Genomic DNA, 21,900 nt, shown 5'->3' on the forward strand with positions numbered 1-21,900 from the left:
ACAAAATACACTTTTCATCACGCTATGATGTTTTTAGCTGTTTTTCATACGTTAATTGGTGGCTGAAAGTTATGTCTTGCTGGCCATGCCATCTGTCATCGTCATTTGGGGACCGAGCAGGTTTTTATATCCCTAGGGCTGCAAAATCAGCTGCCCGCTTACTTTCTTAACCCTTAGAGTGCCAGGCGAGAAATAAAAGTAACGCTAAAAAAATGCCGATGATTTTTCCCGAAGGTCGCGCTAAAAATGCCGAGCGCGATCTGGCGATTTTAAGGGTAAAATTTCGTAAAAATCGAATTTTTGATATTTCGACCAACGAAAATCGATGTATCGCATCTAGTAACTTTCGACTCAATGTTAATATATGGGTTAAAAGAATCCGAGTATCCATTCGGTTGTTATGACAACTGTTCGATCATTACGAAACGTCCGGTCAGCCGGACGTTGGCACTTTTGGCTCGTTTTAAAAACGTCCGGTTCCCCGGACGTTGGCACTCAAAGGGTTAAAACATGAAATGCATATTAAATACACAATAAGTAATAGAATTTTTTTTAAATTTTCACCGCTGCCTAGCAACTATTTATAATAATTTTTTCTGATTCCTCAAATTATTTCTTCACATAACCTGAAAGTTGTAGTTGTGTTGACTATCTGTGTACATTATTATTGTGGTGAATAGTGGTAATAGGGTATGGTGTGGTGAAAAATAGCGTTCGTACCATGGACCGAAATTGTTTTGCAACTCTCGATCATTTTAAGTTCCCGACTTCGTCTCAAACTTTAAAACTATCTCGAGCCGGCCAAACCTCACTTTCGGCCCTAGGTACAAAATATACTATTACACGCTCCGGTGTAATGGCAAAAATATTTCATTGATACACTGAAAAGAAAGAAGATTTCAGTGTATCAATGAAATATTTTTGCCATTACACCGGAGCGTGTAATAGTATATTTTGTACCTAGGGCCAAAAGTGAGGTTTGGCCGGCTCGAGATAGTTTTAAAGTTTGAGACGAAGTCGGGAACTTAAAATGATCGAGAGTTGCAAAACAATCAACAAGCTTCAGTATCAGATTTTGAAAATACTGTAGCTTCTCGTCTACAGTATTGCTGCTGAAAATCAAAAGGCTTAAAAATTATGTTTATGGGAAAGTTGTTTGCTGAATAAGTAATTCACATTATTATTGTAGTATTTCTCATTACAGTGACTACTTTCATTTTGCAAAACAACTCTCCTCATTTATACATTTAAAAAATAATACACTTTCACAAAGAGTGCCAAATGTCATAAGTTGATGAGTTTCAAGGTTGAAAAGAGGTTTTCAGGTAAAGATTGTCATCTAACCAACTACCTACCTCCATTGTTTTAGCTAATCTCCCTATAGGGAAGTAGCTATTACTGTGGTAAGACCTAGACCCTGGACTGATTTACTCATTTTGATGTCCCCAGAGGCTACATCTGTGGACGCAATTATTTGAGTAATTTTGGTCCAATTTTGATAACACTTGGCTGGATAAACTTGAATGAGTTTGTGAACCAGAAGATTGGGTCATAGGAACAAAGTGTTGTTGGGGATTTTTTACATTTTTAAAATTTTGTTTTTTCCAAATTTTTGCCCCTAAAACATGAAAATGCCCAATTTTTATCAGCAAATTTCCCATATAGGGAATAAGCTATTACCGTAGTACTCAATGGTAAGACCTGGACCCAGGACCAATTTACATTTTCGTTTTAGGAATGGCACCACACTTACTTCATTAAAAGAAGGAACTCCAATAATAATGCTAATGAAACTTAAATTCACCCAAGCTGTGCAACGGAACCAGACTGACGATTAAAAAAATGAAATGAAACTTAATCGAAGCAACAATCATCAGTGGTTAACAAGTTCAAAGGGGAAATAGTTTTGATCCCAAGAAATATTGATGATTTCATCCGAATTACCCTTTGATTTCAAGCGACTGCAATTTCCTTTGCGTCTTGCTCTCGCAATCACCATTAATAAGGCACAAGGGCATCCCTGACTGCTGGTTAAAATTTATAAAATGGCATTCTTTTCACATGGACAGCTGTATAGACAGATGGACTCACGTCATGGTACACCTAAACCGAGTATGTTTTATCCATGCTAAAACATATCATTATATTGTGTATTGGATACTGAAGTTTGTTGTAATAGTCAAAGCTTATATATTTATACACCTAATGAATAAACAACATAACATTGTTTATCCACTGGTATTAATTAAAATAAAATATTCTATTTTTGTTATTGGTTTATTGTTTATCGTAATCAACAGCTTACCATAAAGTTGGTTTTCCAAATTATGGTTTTCCCCATATTTACCCTTAAACCATGGAAATGTCCGATTTTAAATACAACCTTCGTGTGAAGCATAAATACCCCCGCCGCAGCAAACCTGCAGACTAAGCAAATTTCAACTTGTCTGATTACATTTTTACGGAAAGTAAATAAAAGAAACGTCTTATAACACTTAAAACATATATTTACGCTTATACTGTTACTCACAAGACAGTAAATATACAAACCCCCGCCGCAGCAAACCTGCAGACTAAGCGAATTTCCATTTGCCTGATTTGATTTTCAATTAAATTAAATCTATTCAAATAACATTAGGTTTAACGAGTACCTAGGTTTGCTGCCTACAGGGTAATAAAGTGAGTTTTTCAGTAAAATATTAACAGCTTAGTATAAAATAAATCGATTGGCCAAGTTTGATCCAAATATATGCATAAACAAGCAAACTACAAAAGTTTACTTATTCTCCATAAGAATAACATGGGAATTTTTAATTTATAATTTTCTCCGTAACCAATAACCATACAAAAACACTTCAATATACTGAATTATTTGTTTTTTTAAGCTCTTCAAAATGGTCTTGAAGAAATTTGGGAAATTTTATGTTTTGAGGGTCAAAAATGAGAAAAACCAATTTTTACCCCATAAAACCCCGTTTCCATGGTCCGATCATGCTGGCTCGCGAACTCGTTTGAATAAACGTAGGTACCACGTTTGTACCAAATTTCATCGAAATCGGACCATTTTTGCTCGAGTTATCGTGCTGACGGACACATATATATATATATATAAATATATAAAAATATAAATATATATATATATATATATATATATATATATATATATATGAATTTGAACGGATGGTGTTTTTGGCTTCTAGGAACATCAAAATGAAAAAGTAAATCGGTCCCGGGACTAAGTCTTACCATGAGACCTACGGTAATAGCTTATTCCCTATAGGGAAATTCGCTAAAAAAGATGGTAAGTGGTAATCAATTTCGATTGGACACTCCATTCATCATCAGACCCAATAGGCGAATGTTACATTTTTACTAAAATATTTCCATAAAGAAGACATATTTATTCCCTATTTAAATAACATTAGATTTAATGAGTGCTTAGGTTTGCTGCTACGGGGAAGGTAAAAAGTTTTGTTTGACCATACTTCAATAGTATAAGGATGAAATAAATAAATTTGCCAAATTTTATCAATAGGCCTATACAGGGTGTTTTTTTTTTAACTTGCATCTATATTTATGTAAAAACCGCAATAGATAGAAATAGTTTGCGGGAATCATCTATTGACGTAGGGGGCCCAATTTTTTTTAATTCAACGTTACATTCACATTCCCCCCCTTTCCTCCCCTGCCCCCAACTTAATTTTGTTAAATAGCAAGGTACCACTTGTGACATATCAAATGAAAGAGAGCATGAAAAAAGAAAATGTTTTACAGGGAAATTTTTGCTAAAAACAAATAATTTTGTATAATATTGAAGCCTTGTTGATGTTGTAAAGTTAAACACTACTGAGAAAGTTACATACTGTACATGTTAGATTCCCATGTTATTTTTATGGAGAAAAAGAAATTACTCCTTAAATCTAATATATTTTAAAAGGGGAATAAATATCTTGTTTATGGAAATGTTTTTGTAGAAATCCAATCAGACGATTTAATCCTCTTAGTCTAAATTCGCTTAGTTTGCAGGTTTGCTGCGCCTGCGGTATTTATAATTATATACTAGTTTATTTATATTGATATGGTCAGAACATCCTGTCTAATTATTTTGCTTGTTTGTAACTGACACTGGGATTGGATTTGAAATAGATTCTCTTTTCTTGAGACCTGCTAACTTTACCATAGAATAAATAAACACCATATTATATTATACTTCATCCATACCTTTATTATGCATATACTACAAAACATTTTACTGCAATCTCTCAACAACCCCCCCCCCCAAATCAAAACATTTTGTCACAGTGCTTCACTGGGGACAAAAGCTCCAAAATTCATTGGATAAGATAGTCACTTTACCAAGCATTAGCATGGTCTAGTGCAATTAAATAGCCAAAACACAGCCTAATAAAACCACCTTACATCCAAAGTGAAAGCTAACTTTTGATTCCAAACTGATCAATTATAGTCCCTAAGTCATTGTATGGTAAAAAGTTACACCATTTTCCATTTTGTGGCGTAGTTTTTTGGAAGAGGGTGGGGGGGGGTTTAAATTTGAAAAATTGTATTGCAAAATACAACTACAAACTACAGTACAAAGATAGTCTACGGCAAATTTGAAACAAGAATGGTTCATCCCTTCATAAATGCCAATGGTTATACAGTGTTACAAAAGCTTTGAAATGGACATTTTTCAACCATGTTTTAAAATCGGTTTATTATGAATACTAGAAAAATACCGGTATAGATCATAAAGGGTCGCCGGAAGACTGCCCCCCGGAAAACTACCCCCCAAGCAGGTTCCTACGTCATATTGTCGTCAGAGACCGGGGGGGGGACAGTTTTCCAGTCACGGACACTCAAATTTAGTTGTCAAACAGTTCTAATCTAACCTAGGCTAACCTAACCAACCAAACTTGCTGTAACATTTCGAAAATCTGTTTTATATTCACCACATGCCTTTTCTGTTATCCAACGGAATTACTCGAATTAAAATTAAAATTACATAGCATGATTTGTCTAGGGGGTTAGTATTCCAGTCGCGGACACGGCTTCCATATTGGTTAGTTAGCAGATTTTGTGACGTGACGTTTCACCTGGGGGGGGGGTAGTTTTTTGGGGGATAGTATTCCGCATCCCCATCATAAACATAAGGTTCCATGCTAAGAACCAGAAACTGGAGTTTTGAGGCAGGAACGATCCAAATCGAAAATGAAAAAAAAAACAATCTAATTCTATTCCATAGTCGATGACTTGACCAATCCAAAGTGTCATGTATACCTGTCACCACAAACTCACAACACAACAAAATAGACGACAACCGACAACGTCTTCAATCTTCAATCTTCATTCTTCAAACAAAGCACTTAAGCAGGGTGAGCAGAATCACAATGACAGTGTAATTTGTCATGAAGTGACAAACAAGGTAGTTAAAGGAAATCCCAGAATCGATGACAGCAATTAAGTCGTTAGTTCCTTAATAATATATTCCATGTAAGTATTCCACTTCCCTTTTGTTATTTTTACCATTTCTATATAAATAAAATTAGAGTTTTGTCTGTACATTGCTTAGAATAATGAACTTTTTGGTTATTTTTACATTTCATAGGTCAGAGAAACCGAATCAAACCTTATCTCAATTTCTGTCTGTCTGTCTGTCTGTCTGTCTGTCTGTCTATCTGTCATTCTCTTGGTAACGCTAAAATACGCACTTTATTACAACTACTCCTCAATAACTATAGCACTGTCCCGCCTGAAACTTATTTTCCAAATACTATACATATATGAGATGGTTTTAGACGTATTTCATCGAATATGAGACAGTTAGATATTTAACAGTAAACCCTTGAAAATCAAGTTTTTGTCGATTTTTGACGTGGAATTTCTGGAAGCCCATGTTAACCTTATGAGAAATGAAATTATTGAATCTTAACAGCTGTTTCAATTAAACAAGTTGGTTCTGTTCTGTGATGTTCAATAGCATTAAAGTTACAAGGATTACCAACAGGGTGCAGCACTAGCACTATTATTTCTTTTACATTTATGACAACAGCTAATTTGCAACCTGGAGGCGAGTGAGCGTAGCGAACGAGCTAACCTGAAGGCAAGTGAGCGTAGCGAACGAGCTAACCTGAAGGAAAGTGAGCGCAGCGAACGAGCTCCAACATACAGGTGAGTGAGCGTAGCGAACGAACTTCAACCAGGACGTGATTGAGCCATGCAAACGAGATCAGATAGTAAAAATAAAAGTAAGCCTACCGTTAATATTATAAGATCCCCGTGCGTAGAACGGGTACACAGCTAGTCACAAATAAATGTATAAATTTATTAAAACGATCCTCTGCTCTCTTTGAAATGAAACAGCAAACAGCTGATCGGTTGATTTTGGTTAGTATTTACCTATATTTACACTAGTAGAAATTTACTTATACCATAGACGAATTGTCCATGCTTATACTAAACCTGAAGCCTGTAGAAACTTGCAAAGTTTATTTTACGTTCTAGAATTATGTGTTACTAACGTACTTTAAAATGTATGCGTTATCGAAGGTATCTCATAAATTTGCTAGGACGCCGGACCTAACTTAGTACCTATTGCCTACTTGCTGAATACTGAGTTCTACTAATTCTGCTAACTTGTAATGTAAGCTTTCATAAATTATCTTTAATGCAACCCTATACCTAAAGGGCTGTTGATATTATTATACCTACCATTAATCTTCCAGTAGGCCTAGGCGGCTGCACTTTACTTGACGTCCTACACTCATTCGATTGTTTTTTTTTTCGATTCGATATTTTTATTCAATATATTGTTTGGTTAGTTAGGTTAGGTTAACCTTACCTAACTAACCAAATGATATATCGAATGAAGCAATTGATTTATCGATATATCGATCGATATTTTTATTCGAATGAGTGTAGGACGTCAAGTAAAGTGCAGCCGGCCTAGGCTACTGGGTATTCATAAGGTATCAGAACTGCACTATTGATAGGTGGTACCACTAACTTAGAATATTGAAATAAAAGTAGGTTATTGATACTGTACCAGAGACGTTCATGATTTTGCTGCATTTGGGGTGGACGAAAATTATCTCCCTTCATAAAAATTAGCCTAACTTATTATCTTTCACATGGAAGATGTTCATGTTCAAAACAAAGGGTCAAGTTCATCGTGTTGAAGCAATAGGCTTCCACTTCTATTTCTAAACCCTAAGTCAGCCAAACTATGGAGAAACAAAGTTTTATACTCCTAGATTTTTAAAACTTGAGTTTATGTTGTAAAATCAATCAGAAGGCTTATTTTAACTAGCCTATAGGTCTATTTGGGTCGTTAAATCATATTTGTCTGAAAGGGAAACCTCCATATAACGTAGGCTAGGCTACTGTAAATTAAAATAGAGAACGGGATATGTGTGGAAAGTGCCCAACTCACACCATAGTTAGTTATTTAAAGCACATGTAAACTTAGACTTTTGTAAATAGTAACTTATGCCTATACTTTGTTTCCAAATAATTGAGAAAGTTTCTTAGACCATAGTGTTTTGGACTATGTTGTACTTTCAATAGCATCTTCCTCACAATTTCCATTTAGACTAACTTAGTTGTACCTATATTTCTCAGTGTTAGTTACATGATGATATTAATACATTTTTAATGATAAACTAGAAGACCCATGCTGTTCCGCAGCGTTGAAATAAATATAGGCTAATATCTATTCGAGAAATAATCAAATTTGTGAGTAAGTTAATACAGTATGCCGATGCTTGACGTGAAATCTGTGTGCGCATACCTTCACTTTGAGACCTCAATCATGAAAATCGGTCGGGTAGAAGAGCCAAATGAACTTGGAAAAGAAAAACCCAAATTTTTAGCCTAATTAACTTAATAATAAATTGTTATAGCCTACCCATTATTATTAATTAATAGGTGGGTCGCAAGCAAAATTCCAAGGTACCGTAGCCTAATGGTAGAACGCTCAACCAAAAAGTTTGGGAACCGCTGTCCTAAGTTCCAGGGACCAAAGAATCAGAATAGATGGTCCTCGCTAGTCCAAGCCGCTGGGGGCCTCCCTGCCCATAAAAGTAGTACTTTAGGTGGCATGCAACTGCCCAGTAATGATTAGGAACTGGAAATTCAAGTTGGTGCCCCAGATATTATCAAATCCACTGTTATATTCAAGTATGAGAAACAATCTTGTAATGGTGATGTCACTGTGGAGCTGAAACTCAGATAAAGAGTCAAGTAGGGTAGTGAAAGATTGTCCTTTATGAGCAAGTTACCTGGTGGAATAACTAGACTCTACAACCCAGATGGAGTATCAATAAGGAGGATTAATGAGATAGATTTGGCTTAGTAACCACAAGGCTGCCGTGTGGTTGAGTGTGCAGAAATGTCTAAATTTTGTTTCATCTAAAGGAGAGGCATGTACTGTGTGACGTCAGGAACCCACAGATAGTAGCACTAAACAAGACAAAAACCCACACTACAGTAATTTGAAACAGTCCCCACCACCAATGAAATTGTTGGATCTGAAAACAAATTATACCAAATTGAAGTTTAAAACTGGCACAACAAACGGCAAGCAACATTCCCCGTGCGAGGCTGAGTTCACACTGGATCAATACTTTAGAGTTAGGAATGCTACGAAGTTTAACGTAGTCTGCCTCGCACGCCAGTCCCGCACTAAGTTAAATAACATAGGCCGCACTCAAAATGTTAAGTACCCTAACTTGTAAGCGTAAAGCCACTTTTACACCAGAGTTAATGAAATTTCTTATTAACATTTGTAGATAACTTTTAGAAAACTTGACTTAATTTGTCAGTAACATTACCTGTTATTATTGCAAATCCCGTGTTTCTAACAAAAATTTTGTTACCCACCAAGAGTCGGTAACATTCCTTGATCTTCCTAGATTGTAATAACATGTGTTAATACAAATGTTTACTGCACATTTTGGATGTTATTAACATAAAAAATGCAATGTCACTAACTTATTAAATTTTCCTTAACTAGTATTGCTTTCCGATAGTTCGTGTCCTTTATGAAAACTCGGTGACCCAACATTTGAATCAAATATTCAAAGTTAAAAACTAGACATTTATCTGAAATTCTTGAATCTCCTGCCACACCTTAACTCACTCGACAAAGAATCTATGTCACCATCTTTTAAATCTTGCAATATGTCACTTCCACTTCTAGTTCTTACCTTAACAGGAGGCTTAACCCAGAAACTTCTTAGTTTCCTCTGCTTTGCTAAAATCACTTGACATTGTCGTGGGAACTAACATGGAAGCGTGGATGTGGAAGTAGTAAAATGTAAATAGGCTAACAAAAGTGACAAGTCAAATACTAAAGCCTACTAATATTTGTTAATAACTTTTAACATTAAAAAGTTGATAAAATTCATAATTCCAGTGTGAACGCGGCTTTACTTTACTTTTAATTTACTTTTTTATGAAATGGCGACCATACATAGTAGGTATTTTAAGCCAAGTATGAATGGAGATGAGTGTAGGATGAGTGGCGCGATCTTTTATTTTTAATTTATTTTAATTTTAGAAACAGCATTTAGTTTTGTACCTAGTAAAGCTTTAGTAAACTAAATATTCAATACGTAACATCTTATATTATTTTAGCTGTAACCATAAGAGTCGTGATGAAGTTAAAAAAAAGCATGAGTAGTCTACCGGTCTTTGTTTTCTAACTAGGCCTAATGTTAATTGAATTTAATCGGTATCGTCGAGTTGATATAATACATTGTATAATATTTAGTACACAACTTTGCATTCAGCCAACACCTCTTATCAGTGTTACACAAATACTATTTTGATAAGGAATTAAACATTTTCAACATTATATAACTGCAAGATATAACCTAGTTGCGGTTTATCTCTGCCTAAAACTTACAAATGATAATCCATTTAACTGGTTTTGTTTCCAAAGGTCAAATCACTCAATTCTATTTTAGCCACAACGGATATGTACACAATAATTACACGAGTTAGTTTTACGTTTCCTCTTTTTAGCCTATCTAAATTTAGTTTTGTCCAGATAATTTTAATTGATCACTTACCGATTGCATCACAGCACATTCACAATGTTATGAATAGATTGTTTATGCTAAATTTTCACTCCCCGCCCAGTCACTTGCCTTATCAGTCTGACCCATTGATTGTAAGTTCAGACAACAAAACTCTTGTATCAGCTGATTGCGGTTTGATCAGCTGTGAAAGTGTTGTGTGCCATTGAAGTTTCAGTGTTTTGTTTTGCCATGTCTAAAAGGTCGCTGATTATTCGGACAACTGATCTCGGAAGTGATGATGAAAGGTTGTAGGTTTTAATTGTTTAATATCCAGTTCCTTTATAGTTTATGTAGTTACTTAGCTTAAACATTTACTGTCTGGGCTATCCATCCCATTTTACCAGTATGTTTGTGCTGACTATTAGGTCTGATCAATGGCGAGTTGCTAGGAGGAAGCGCCATAGATTGAGAGTTAAAATTTCATCTTGGTCAGGTGGGGTTTATAAAATCAGGTAACCTTAAAACTCCTGAGGAATGGAATAACTGACGAAAAATATTTCCAGTTATTTCTGAATCTAATTGGTATGCCTACATATGTTCAGAGAACGGTTCAAACAGTGAATATATGTCTAATGCCAACATGTGTGTGGAGAATGAGCTGTAAAAGAGGTTAGAGTTCCAAAAAAAACCTTATAACATAGGAGAAAGAATTGAGTAGCGGCGATTTACCATTACATGTAGGGAGGCGAAAACCACCCGGACCAATATGAAAACCAGAAAACCTACACTCACTCAATAAGTAGAAGTTCTTGATTCTTGATTGATTGAGAAGTAGCTAATAGAACAGTAACATACACTTATCTAGTGCAGCATCCGGTACCGATATCTCTTTAAAAAACCTTATGGAATCCTTATGGTTAGGCTTATTTTTATTTACTGTCATCCATCCTTTTTATACAATATGTACAATTAATCACCATTAATATCAATTAATTTACAAAACTATGCTAACAATCATATCTCTAACAGAAATACAAAAATATTCATGCAGTTATTGAAAAACATATTTAGGCCAAATAACTGTTGGCTTACTTGCGGTACACTAGAAAAATCGACAATTCAAATACTATGTAGGAAAGATAAGGAAAGACTGTTGGATATGACAGTAAACAATTCTGATGTATTTTCAGATTTTGTTATTAAGTTATGTAGTTTAAATATTGATCACCAACATAAGTCCACTTGGCACTTATATTTTGAGTCAATAACACAAACTAATGGATTAAAGTGGTGATTGTACTGTTTTGTAAAGTCAGTAGACACACATCTTGAATTTGATAGCAAGTCGTTTACACAAAATTGAATTTTTAGTATCACGCTAAAATAAACCTAATTCATGACCACAGTAGAACCCCCTCATTTAGTTTATCGTCCAAGCTTTTCATTTTCTTGACTTTAAATATTGTTTTAGGTTAGGTTAAGAGTGTTTTTATATCTTTACCAACAACCATTTTTTAAAGTAGCCATTCCAGTTCAGTTCTTAGAATTGAAAAGTTTCAAATAACAGCATTGTTTACTTACATAACAGAATAGTTTTAATTAACAACACAGGTAACGGACCAATGAGGTTCAAGGATTGAGAGAAAAGAAGTAAAATTGTAATGATTCAAACTTCCAACTAATCAGCTGTTCGTTCAGGCCAATTTAATTGTTGATTGGTGCAATTAGTATGCACCAGTAGGTACAATGTTTCGTTGCATTGTCAGTGGCAATGAGAGGTTATAAACGAAAACATAACCTCTAGAAGTTATGAGTAGTGATTTTAGTAAAACACTATCGTAGGTAAAGTAGTGTACGCAACTTGCGTAAATAGTCTTCACGACTCACGTAGAAGTTTTTAAGGCACTCATCAAGTCTTGTACCTTACATTTTTCTACTCAAGTTGTTAACACTATATCTACGCAATCATTGTGTAACTACTATTCTTCACCTTTGCTTTTGCTCCTCTGATGCTTGTCATCATATGATTTCATAGCTATTTGAAATATTTTGTGTTGTGACTGTGTTATGATCCTATCTAAGCCCTCCAGAAATTTGTGTATCTGTATAACAATGGCAAGTGCTATAAGAGGTTCTAAGGTAGCTTGATATTGACTTTTTATTACATGATTTGATTGACAGACGGGAATGGAATAGCGGGGGAAAGATGGTCATCCCCACTGCCATACCACCACCCAAACCTGCACCTTACAACTATGCAGACACATTCTGGTGTACCTACCTGGTCTCCGTGGTGGCTGCCAGTATAGCAGAGATGTGTGAGTTTTCATTATAACTTAATCAATAAAATGTAAAAAAAACCATTATTTGATGGTTTTAAATTGTACTTTGAAAAATCGGTTCTAGTACTCAGAAACTTAAGCAAAAATGCTGTGACTTCACCTTTCAAACCCATTGTTACTTTGCACTCGGTAAACTTAGCAATATTATTAAATACCTGTGTTGTAATTCAACACTTGTGTATGATTCTTTTGCACGTTTAAAAACAATAAACCTTAGTTTAGGCTTGATTAATCCTGGTTGGTAGGTAGTCCGAACTAGATATCACTGATAACTTTACTAAATGTGTTGTAGTTTTGCCGATGAATGTTAATTTCATGTTGCAGTGACATATCCGCTTGACCTGACCAAGACCAGGCTACAGATTCAAGGCGAGAAGGCAGCAAACAATGGAGCTTCTCGTGTGAGTTGCTATCATTAACTATATTAATACTCTCCATATGAAACTTCTAATCAAATGTTGTACAGTAGAGCCGCATTGTTATCTGAGCCCAAACTATCTGAATTTTTGTTTAACCAAGCTACTGTTGTTTCACAAAAAATTTTATCTCTGTGTGTTGTTACTAATAATATGTGTTGCACACCAGGCAGCATACCGTGGGATGCTCAAGACGGCGCTGGGTATCGCCAGGGAGGAGGGGACTACCAATCTTTGGAGGGGGGTGACTCCGGCCATCTACAGACACGTAGTGTACAGCGGCATACGCATTGTGGCTTACGAGCGGATACGTGACAATGTGCTCAAGAAGAACAGCAACGGTACCTTCCCTATATGGTACTTGTCACTGTATCATGCCATCCGTCAAAATAAGTGAATATAGTCTGTTCACAAAATTTAGGCGGTTTGAGGGGAGGTTACCCACAATTTTTTGTTTAATGTTTAATGTTGCACCTGATTGACTTTTCGGCAAACCTCAGCTGTTAAGCTATAATTTCAAAGGTAGGATCAAGTGGAGGGGATAAATTTCTTCCCCTAAAACCGCCTAAATTTTGTGACCGAGTTAATAATATCTTTCAGCACACAGACAACTGGGGTGTAGTACGGAGAGAGAGGGAAAATATTGTGTGCATCTTTATCCTGCTAGCAAAAGTGTAATTTATACAGGTCTGAAGTACATTTGATATGACATACCTGACAATTATAGAAGATTCCCTTCCATTTAGCTGAACCCACAAAACATTCAGTGAGTTATCAGTAAGAAGTTAAAAATATAACACAATTAGAGAACAATGGCCTAGGTCTTAAGACTTTTTATCCTAACAAAAATCCTTAAAACCTAGTGCTAAAAGTAAGTTCTCAAGTACATTCTCACCAGTATGCAGACTGAGCAAAATAATCTAAGAAAAACGTTTAAAGGGCAGACATTAACTATTTGATTTACGGTTTGTAAGATGGTGTAAACTATTGTTTCTACCATGTTGTCACACAAACATTCCTCCGTATCTCAAAAAGGCCCTCCTCCAATTGGCTGGTAGTTTATGTCAACACACCCACTGTATTTTATAACAGTGATCTATATTCTATACACTGTAATTCTACAGTTCTATAACAGTGTTACTCAGGAGGTAGATGGGTTGGTAACGGTTTTTTTGCCTGTTAGGAAGTCAGCAATCGCCGGAGTGACGTCTGGAGCCTTGGCTCAGTTCATCGCCAGCCCGACGGACCTCATCAAGGTTCAGATACAGATGGAAGGCAAGCGCAGACTGATGGGGAAACCACCGAGGTGAGTCAACCTTCCACATCTGAACTGAAACCTACTGAAAAAATTGACCATTCAAATATAAACCTTGAGTTGGGTCAGATCTGGATACATACTAGAATCTTTGTTGATTCCCCCAAAATATCCTTGTCCATTTCACTATTGTTCCAAATTTTTCATTATTCCTCTCATTCAGTGATGGAAACTACCAAATTTCAATAGTTCAAAATTAAAGGGCCTTTGCTCAGAACTGTACTTATCACACACTGCAACATAAGTGTATAGCTCAGAACTACTATGCTTGTGATTTAGGTTTGCCAGTGGTAAGTAAGTGGTAGGTTATGTGGTAGGCAATTAGGCCTGACCAGTGGTCAGTGTTTTAGGCTGCGATTATGCCACACTACTTGAAAAACATAAAAAAAAATCTCAGTGATTATTTAAGTAATAAATGTTTGCTGTGTATTATGGGAAACAAATTCATTTATTCACAAAATGAAAATTTTCAATTAAATGTTTATTTTATATCAACTGTGGTGTAACATTAGTGTTTGTGACTAGAGTGCACGGGATGGTGGATGCGTTCCAAAAAATAGTGTCCGTGGGAGGAGTGAGAGGTCTGTGGAAGGGTTCCATCCCTAACATGCAGAGAGCAGCACTAGTCAACCTTGGGGATTTGACTACATACGACACAGCCAAGCAGTTCATACTGAGTCACACGAGTCTGCCGGACAGTCATCTGGTACACATGTTATCCAGGTAGGCCTACTATGATCATGGCAAACAGTCACCTGCATGATGTCACTATGTTCTTTACCTTTTTTCTTGTTAAATTCAATTATGTGGATCTTTAACTATCCGGATTGGGCCCAGTCCCTGTTGATTCAGATATTTAAGATTTCTATTGAATTTTTTTACCTGTTGGTGGTATTTTGACACAAGTTATAGTTAGAAAAACCTATCTGATACCCAAGGCTCGATTTGTGGGGGAACGCGGCAGAACGGAGTATCTACCTCTCTTTTGGAAAGATAAAAATATTGTCATAAGTAGGTACTAATCACATTAAATAGGTTACAGCTCCGGCACCTCATTCTTTACAAATCGAGCACTGCTGCTAGCGCTCAGTATATTTCCAAATCCGAACCCAGTAATTGTTGTTGTTTCACATGAACAAGCGTTATTACAACACATTCTGTTGGTTTATGTTATTTTTTTAGTCATTACAAAATTACTAATACGTTCCCTATCAAGTAACTTGCTCAGGTGTTCTCTGTCAACGTGTCAAGTAACTCATGTTATGAACCAATTTCTGCAAATGGCTTTTGAACAACCCTTTTTATTCTCTAAAAGATTTTTTTGATATGCCTTTTATACATTTACATTTTTAAGTAGAGCCAGCAAATTTACCAAATTACTGTTGGATTTAGTTGGTTATGGAGTTTAATAACTTCCGTTATTCCAAATGCCTTGACTTTTTCTTAACAATAAGATTATTTGGTTGTAATATTTATTAAAATATCTATTGTAACATATCTCCTTGTGTATAGTATATTGTATTCATTAACGGACTACAGTAGACTCCCTCTTATCCGGACTCCTCGGGACCGAGGCCAGTCCTGATAACGGTTATTCCGGTTAAACCGACGTCCCCAAAATCTCATTAAAACGGACCGTTTTAATACATACTCCATACAGTACTTGACTTAAAATTAGGAGAGTATTGTATTTAGACACATAATCACTGGTCTCAAATCTTTCCAACAAGAACAGTCATTTCAGTACCGCTCACTTCCTACCAATCTAGTCCGGATAAAGAGATTTCTACCGAGTGTAGTCCGGTCAAACCGATGTCCGGTTAAAAGGTGTCCAGATAAGAGGGAGTATACTGTATGCTAATTTTAGCAGTTTTATGACATTGTCAATAATTTGTATAAATTCACAAGACAATAAACCCATTTCATTTCATAGCCAGTAGTGATGAAAGTGTCATTTGTATGTCATACGTCATTTGCCAATTCAGGGTGTCTACCATCCGGGAAAACCGGGAATTGTACTTAATTTTTTACTGGCCATGAAATGTACGGGAATTGTCCTTAAATGCCAGACTATGTCCTTAAATTTTTAATGGGTCATAATTTTATCGATCGCTAGTTGGTTAGGAGCACATAAAAGGTTTATCAGATGTTTGTTTACATTTTCATAATTTATTACTAGAGTAATTATACAATAAAAACCCCATTAGCAGTCTCAAACCCATTAATATTTTATCACGACAATCAAGTGTCAAGTCAAGTACTTCCAAGAATTGTTGACTCAGTAGTAGTTTAGCTCATAAAAGTTGTATCACTTTTATTCCTTTATTTATTACTAGGGTAATCATTATTAGATCCCAAACATATTTTATCATGGAAATAATAGTTTTATAATGGCTGTTAAATTTCACTTCTTACTTGTAATTTGCCGCTGGCCATTGCCTAGTGCCATAAAACTGTTTATGGTTTTATATAAAACATGTAACTAATCTACAGTCTTATTTTGTAAGTTAAACCCTTTTTTATGGATATTTTATCTTTCAATTGACAAAACCAAAAGCATTGTTGTTTGCATTAAATTGTTATCACTACGTAGGCCTACTTGGTTTCAAATTATGTCATTGCATTTTCTGTATCTTTGTACATTGCCGGCGGTCAGGTTTCAATTTTTTTTATTTCCCATCTTTATTTATTGCGTTGTATGCTTTAAGCAATCTAAATCTTATGAACTAGAATGATGATAGGCCTATTGTAGTGACTTTGCTGATATTATAACCTCATTGTTTGTTACTCAGTTTATATAGGCCCTCCTAAATAATTAGGCCTAGGCCTGGGTATTTTGATTCTTTGAAAGTGCTGTAAAATATACTAAGAAAATGTAGTTGAGCCTAAGATAAACTAATGATTGCTATGTGTCGATATTAACTTTGCAGATGAAAAGACAATAATCTTACTCTGTGCTTACTGGTAGCCGCTTACCATACCGATTTTGTACCTAGAACTGAGTTACAATAATATATTCATTATGCATTAAAGATTTTTTTTCCAAAAGTAGTCGAGAACCTAACGTTGTGCCAGGGCGAATAATGCCAAATTAATCCGCCTGGATCGGATAAGCTATGTTATGATGTTTCCGTGACCGATGGAGATATTTAGGATTTTGTCGCTATTGCAGGAGACAATGATTGCGTTTTTCTGTTACACTATAAAAGCTGTACCTAAAGTATATGTTTGTTTACTTTCAATAAGTTTCTATTTTGAAATTTAATTCTTGTCTATTATTATTTACTTTTCTCTCTGGAACAACTACAATGAAGAACAAGATTAATACAGTTTGAGAAATCAGGAATATTATTCTGTAATCACACCGACAAAGGTCCTTAAATGTACGGGAATTGTCCATGAATTTTTTATCCAGAATGTAGTAGACACCCTGCAATTGACCATTTACCATAAATGCTAGTGTAAAAAATAAAAATATAACAGTTTGTATATTGTAACTTCCCCAAAATAATTGATTTGCAACTATGTATATAAATGATAAATTCTTGTAAATAGACAAAAATATGGATGGAAGATGAAAGCAATTTCCTCTGTGAAAGTTAAGTGACCTGATTTATCATTTTGCAGTGCATGTGCTGGTCTAGTGGCAGCTACCATGGGAACTCCTGCAGACGTGGTCAAAACAAGGATTATGAACCAGCCGACAGATGCTAACGGCAGGTAACTTTTCAATACTTTTTGGGCTCATCTTTACATTGTCAGGTACCATTGCAACATAGTTTGATGACTTGGTGTTTCAGAGGACTTCTATACCGCAGCTCCTGGGATTGTCTGTTGAAGACTGTTCACAACGAGGGCGCCCTGGCTCTGTACAAGGGGTTCCTGCCTGTGTGGATACGCATGGCTCCTTGGTCACTTACATTCTGGCTCAGCTTCGAGCAGATACGCAACACGTTGGGCGCCACCGCGTTCTAACTACAGGTTAGAGGTGGGCATACTATAAGGATAAGTGTCACCTTACCACTTATAAGGATAAGTGTTACCTTGGTAATAGATTATTTTTTATAAATGTCTCATATTAGGCTACCTTGCTCCGCTGTGTGATCCTAGGTTAGTAGTAAGTAACACTACTATATTTTCAGACTACTGTTTTAGAGTCCATCTTCAAGTGCAACATAAATACAGTCAAGGATAGATCCTATGGAACCAATGAACAAAAACATCTAACATTGAAAAAAAATATTGTTGATTCTATCATATACATGTCCAACTGATTGTCTGCTTTCAGGGTCAAAGACTGAATTTCCTGATTACACTTACCACTTGAGAGAGGACCACAGCAGCAGGCAAATGAAAGTGCTTCTTAATAGGATAGATACACAATATGGTGTGTAAGACATAGTTGCATAGTTTGTGAATTTGTTTCAAACGCATCCTTTAAATTGTAATTATTATTTTTTATGTTTGATCAATTTATGTAGGTTTTTTATCTAGTCACATAGAAGCTAGAAACTTTCTAGCTGAAGTGTAATCAAGTCAAGTTTGATTTTAGCGATTCAGAGAACTTTTTGTTTGATGGAATCATTTCCCCTGCACAAGAAATGGTATGTGTACAAATGTCAAATGCCATTAAGCTATTAATTGATTACTTGTTGACATTTTTGCCAAAGATTAATAATGCAAGGATATTACAAAGCATTTTTGTTGTGGAAATTTTTTTGCACATATACAATAATAACCATCCCCGAGGCTGATATGTATTGGTTTCAGAGATAAATTGTCCATCAACAAAAGAATATTTATATTTTACAGGGTATCATACTTGCAACTCTCATAGAGTAGCAAGTAATTCAATCATACTGTAACTCATTTCATGAACCAAACTAGTAAACTGATGTTTGTTTACGCTCAGTTTACGCTAAATGTGACTGAAGACAACTCAATAATATCTTACTCATTCCCATCATCTCAGAATGTGTGTATCTGGGGAGAATTATATAAATCCCTCTTCCCCATTTCTTGTGCCCTAAACTGTTATGTTAAAGGGTTTGATGCTGATTATACTAAATGGAAGTGGTATATATAGCCTATTTATCACAGTGAATGTTTTGAATGCCAAAAGGATTGTTTTATATTACAACTTCACCTTGCAGGTGGCTATTCTTGATATTATCGAGGGTTACTTTTTTGTTATAACTTAAAAGGCTGTTTAGTTTGGTCTTGGTGTTTTGAATATTTTATCTGTACCACTTTCCTTCCCTGGAATCGCTACATATTTTTATGGTGGACACTCACATAGTAAGGATGAGTAAATACTCCTTCTGCAGCAAGCCTGCATACAGAGCAAATTTACATTTGCTCGATGATATTTTTCTCTAAAATGTCTTCTTAAAAAGGTCAGTTTTGTTCCCTATTTAAATAACATTAGTTTAACGAGTACATAGGTTTGCAGCTACAGAGGAGGTTATTGAGTGTTTATTTAGTAAAATGTTAGTTCAGTAAATTACTAAATTTTATCAAAATATGTTCATAAATAAGCAAACTACGACAGATAACTTCAAGATATGTTCATAAATAAGAAACTACGACAGATAACTAATTTTCTATAACAACGCATAATAATGCTTCAATATACTTAATTGTTGGTCTTTTTAAGCTCTATAAAATGGTTTAGAAAGAAATTGTGAAACTTTGTTTTGGGATAAAAAATAGGAAAGCCCATTCCTTAAGTCCAACCATGCTGGTTCGCGAATTCGTTCAAATAAACATAGCTTTACCTTTACACGTTTGTACCAAATTTGATCAAAATCGGACCATTTTTGCTCGAGTTATTGCGCTTACGATCACACACACACACTCACACACACATATATATATATATGAAATCTATGTTTTATTTATGTATGGTGTTTTTAGCCTCTGGGGACCTCAAAACAAAAGATAAATTGGTCCCGGGTCCAGGTCCACCATGAGAACCACGGTAATAGCTGTTTACCTATATGGGAAATTTTCAATAAAAATACCAATAGGTACCACCTAGAAACCATTATTTTAATTTTTTATTATTTAAATATCAGGGCAACTTCTACTCAAGCCGTTTAACATTTATTTTGGAGGGTCTCTCCTACCTATCTGCAGTGCTGTCTTCTAGACTGCTAATTTGTATATTGATTATATGACTTGCATTCATTTTGGGTCAACCTCAAGCCCAAGCAATAAGCATAGTGTGCGCCATATATCGTTTTAACCAGACGGACTACACTCGGTGGAAATGACATCTCTTTAACCGGACAATTTTTATCAGCACATAGGTTTAACCGGACTAGATCGGCAGGAAGTGGGCAGTACTGAAACGACTGTTCTCGTAGTAATGATTTGAGACCAGTGATCACGTGTCTAAATACAATGCTCTCCAAAATTTAAGTCGAATATCACAGTAAACAGTCCGTTTTAACAAGTTTTGGGGGACGTCGGTTTAAACGGAAAACCCGTTATCCAGACTGGCCCCTGCCCCGAGGAGTCCTGATAAGAGGGAGTCTACTGTAGTTCCAAACTCGACTCCCAGGTTGCAGTGAATGTCATGTCTAACTGTCAAACTCATATTGATGGTTGTGAGTGTAAGTTTGGTTGTGTTGTTTATGAGTCCAATTTATCGCAACCCAAGCATAAATTTGTCTGTATACCCTTGTACATAGTATATGGAGAAAGTATTGTTTTTGTCAAAACGGAAAAGTAAAGTATTGTCGAGTTTTAAGTTACATTTTTATGTTATAGTCCTTTTCACACTAAAACAAGTTGTTACAAGCCATATCGATTTAAAAGTTACATTTCAAATGCTATTGCTACTTTTGTGATTTCCCCCATGAAATATCTTTGTTACCCCCACTACCCTTGATGATAAGGGTTGTTGACATGCTAATGGGAGAAAGTATGTGTCAGATTGCTGATACTGTTAATTTTATAATTATTTCAAAGTTAACTATTCTTTTAAATTATTAAAGATAAACCTCTGTAGCAATTCTAGGGTTTATGTATTTTACTAATTTAAATAAGAAAAACGTGTTTTGTTAAGATGACATATTTTAGTTTCCACCAAATAATTGTTTGTTATTCAAAAATGAAATTTAATGTTTTGTTGTCTTATAATTCCCTGCAAAATGCATACACAGCACCCAAATAACGATTATTGTTCACTGTGTCACATTTTTAATTACAGCTCAAAATCGAAGTCAATGTTAATAGTTCATTAGTATTTAACTTACTAATGTGTGTTTAGAGTTGTATTTATTTAATTGCATTACAGTTTAATTTAGTTATTGTATTTAGATGAAGACTTAGTAAGGTAACAGCTCCGATGGGCTGGCAATGGACGGCATTGTAGAATAGACAAGTCCTCCTTCATTGTCCACAAAATAGTACATGTTTTACCTCAAACATTATGTTCATAATAATGTATTTAAACTTGAAATCTAACATCTGATTTTAATATCAAAGGCATCTAATGTGTAATTTCAACATGTTACCAGTAAGGTATTGAACGCAAAGCGTTGCAAATGTATAGTCAAATTATTGTAATGTAGTAAGATAATGTATCTTTGTAAATATTTTCTTAGATTAAAGTTGTACCAATTGTTGTAGATTGTTGTATTTTTATTCAGACGTTACCATTCTATGCATCAATTATCAATTATTTAAGATGGAGACGCCACTATGTGCGTATTTTAACCCAAATATGAGTGAAGGATGAGTGTAGGATGAGTGGCGCGATCTTGTAGTCTTGTTAGTGACTAAGGCCGACATGTTCCTTA

General features: G+C 35.3%; 1 protein-coding gene across 4 annotated transcripts; it reads left to right on the top strand.

Annotated features, from left to right (window-relative positions):
- Positions 1-5,339: 5,339 nt before the first annotated feature.
- On the top strand, positions 5,340-18,553 carry LOC129001173 (mitochondrial uncoupling protein 4). 4 transcript variants are annotated; one of them, XM_054428388.1, is made up of 9 exons: positions 5,340-5,490; positions 12,201-12,337; positions 12,686-12,762; positions 12,947-13,134; positions 13,961-14,083; positions 14,618-14,815; positions 17,720-17,812; positions 17,893-18,080; positions 18,381-18,553. In XM_054428388.1, the coding sequence occupies exons 2-8, from the start codon at positions 12,226-12,228 to the stop codon at positions 18,065-18,067; spliced, it is 966 nt and encodes a 321-aa protein (XP_054284363.1). In that variant the 5' UTR covers positions 5,340-5,490; positions 12,201-12,225; the 3' UTR covers positions 18,068-18,080; positions 18,381-18,553. The 4 variants fall into 4 exon arrangements, with proteins under 4 accessions (XP_054284363.1, XP_054284364.1, XP_054284362.1 ...); XM_054428389.1 differs by lacking the exon at positions 5,340-5,490 and adding an exon at positions 6,339-6,384; XM_054428387.1 differs by lacking the exon at positions 5,340-5,490 and adding an exon at positions 10,095-10,324 and having other exon boundaries at positions 17,893-18,073.
- Positions 18,554-21,900: the final 3,347 nt, after the last annotated feature.

This window comes from Macrosteles quadrilineatus, unplaced genomic scaffold (genome assembly GCF_028750875.1).
Source record: "Macrosteles quadrilineatus isolate MER2022 unplaced genomic scaffold, UCM_ALF_1.0 Scaffold_8__2_contigs__length_117827958, whole genome shotgun sequence".
NCBI lineage: Eukaryota > Metazoa > Arthropoda > Insecta > Hemiptera > Cicadellidae > Macrosteles > Macrosteles quadrilineatus.

What these genes read in the sequence shown, in the direction of transcription:
- LOC129001173 (XM_054428387.1), top strand. Translation starts at nt 10,269, where the DNA reads ATGTCTAAAAGGTCGCTGATTATTCGGACAACTGATCTCGGAAGTGAT. An exon ending in CTCGGAAGTGATGATGAAAG is followed by an intron (nt 10,325 to 12,200) that starts GTTGTAGGTTTT and finishes TTTGATTGACAG; the next exon opens with ACGGGAATGGAATAGCGGGG. An exon ending in CAAACAATGGAGCTTCTCGT is followed by an intron (nt 12,763 to 12,946) that starts GTGAGTTGCTAT and finishes GTTGCACACCAG; the next exon opens with GCAGCATACCGTGGGATGCT.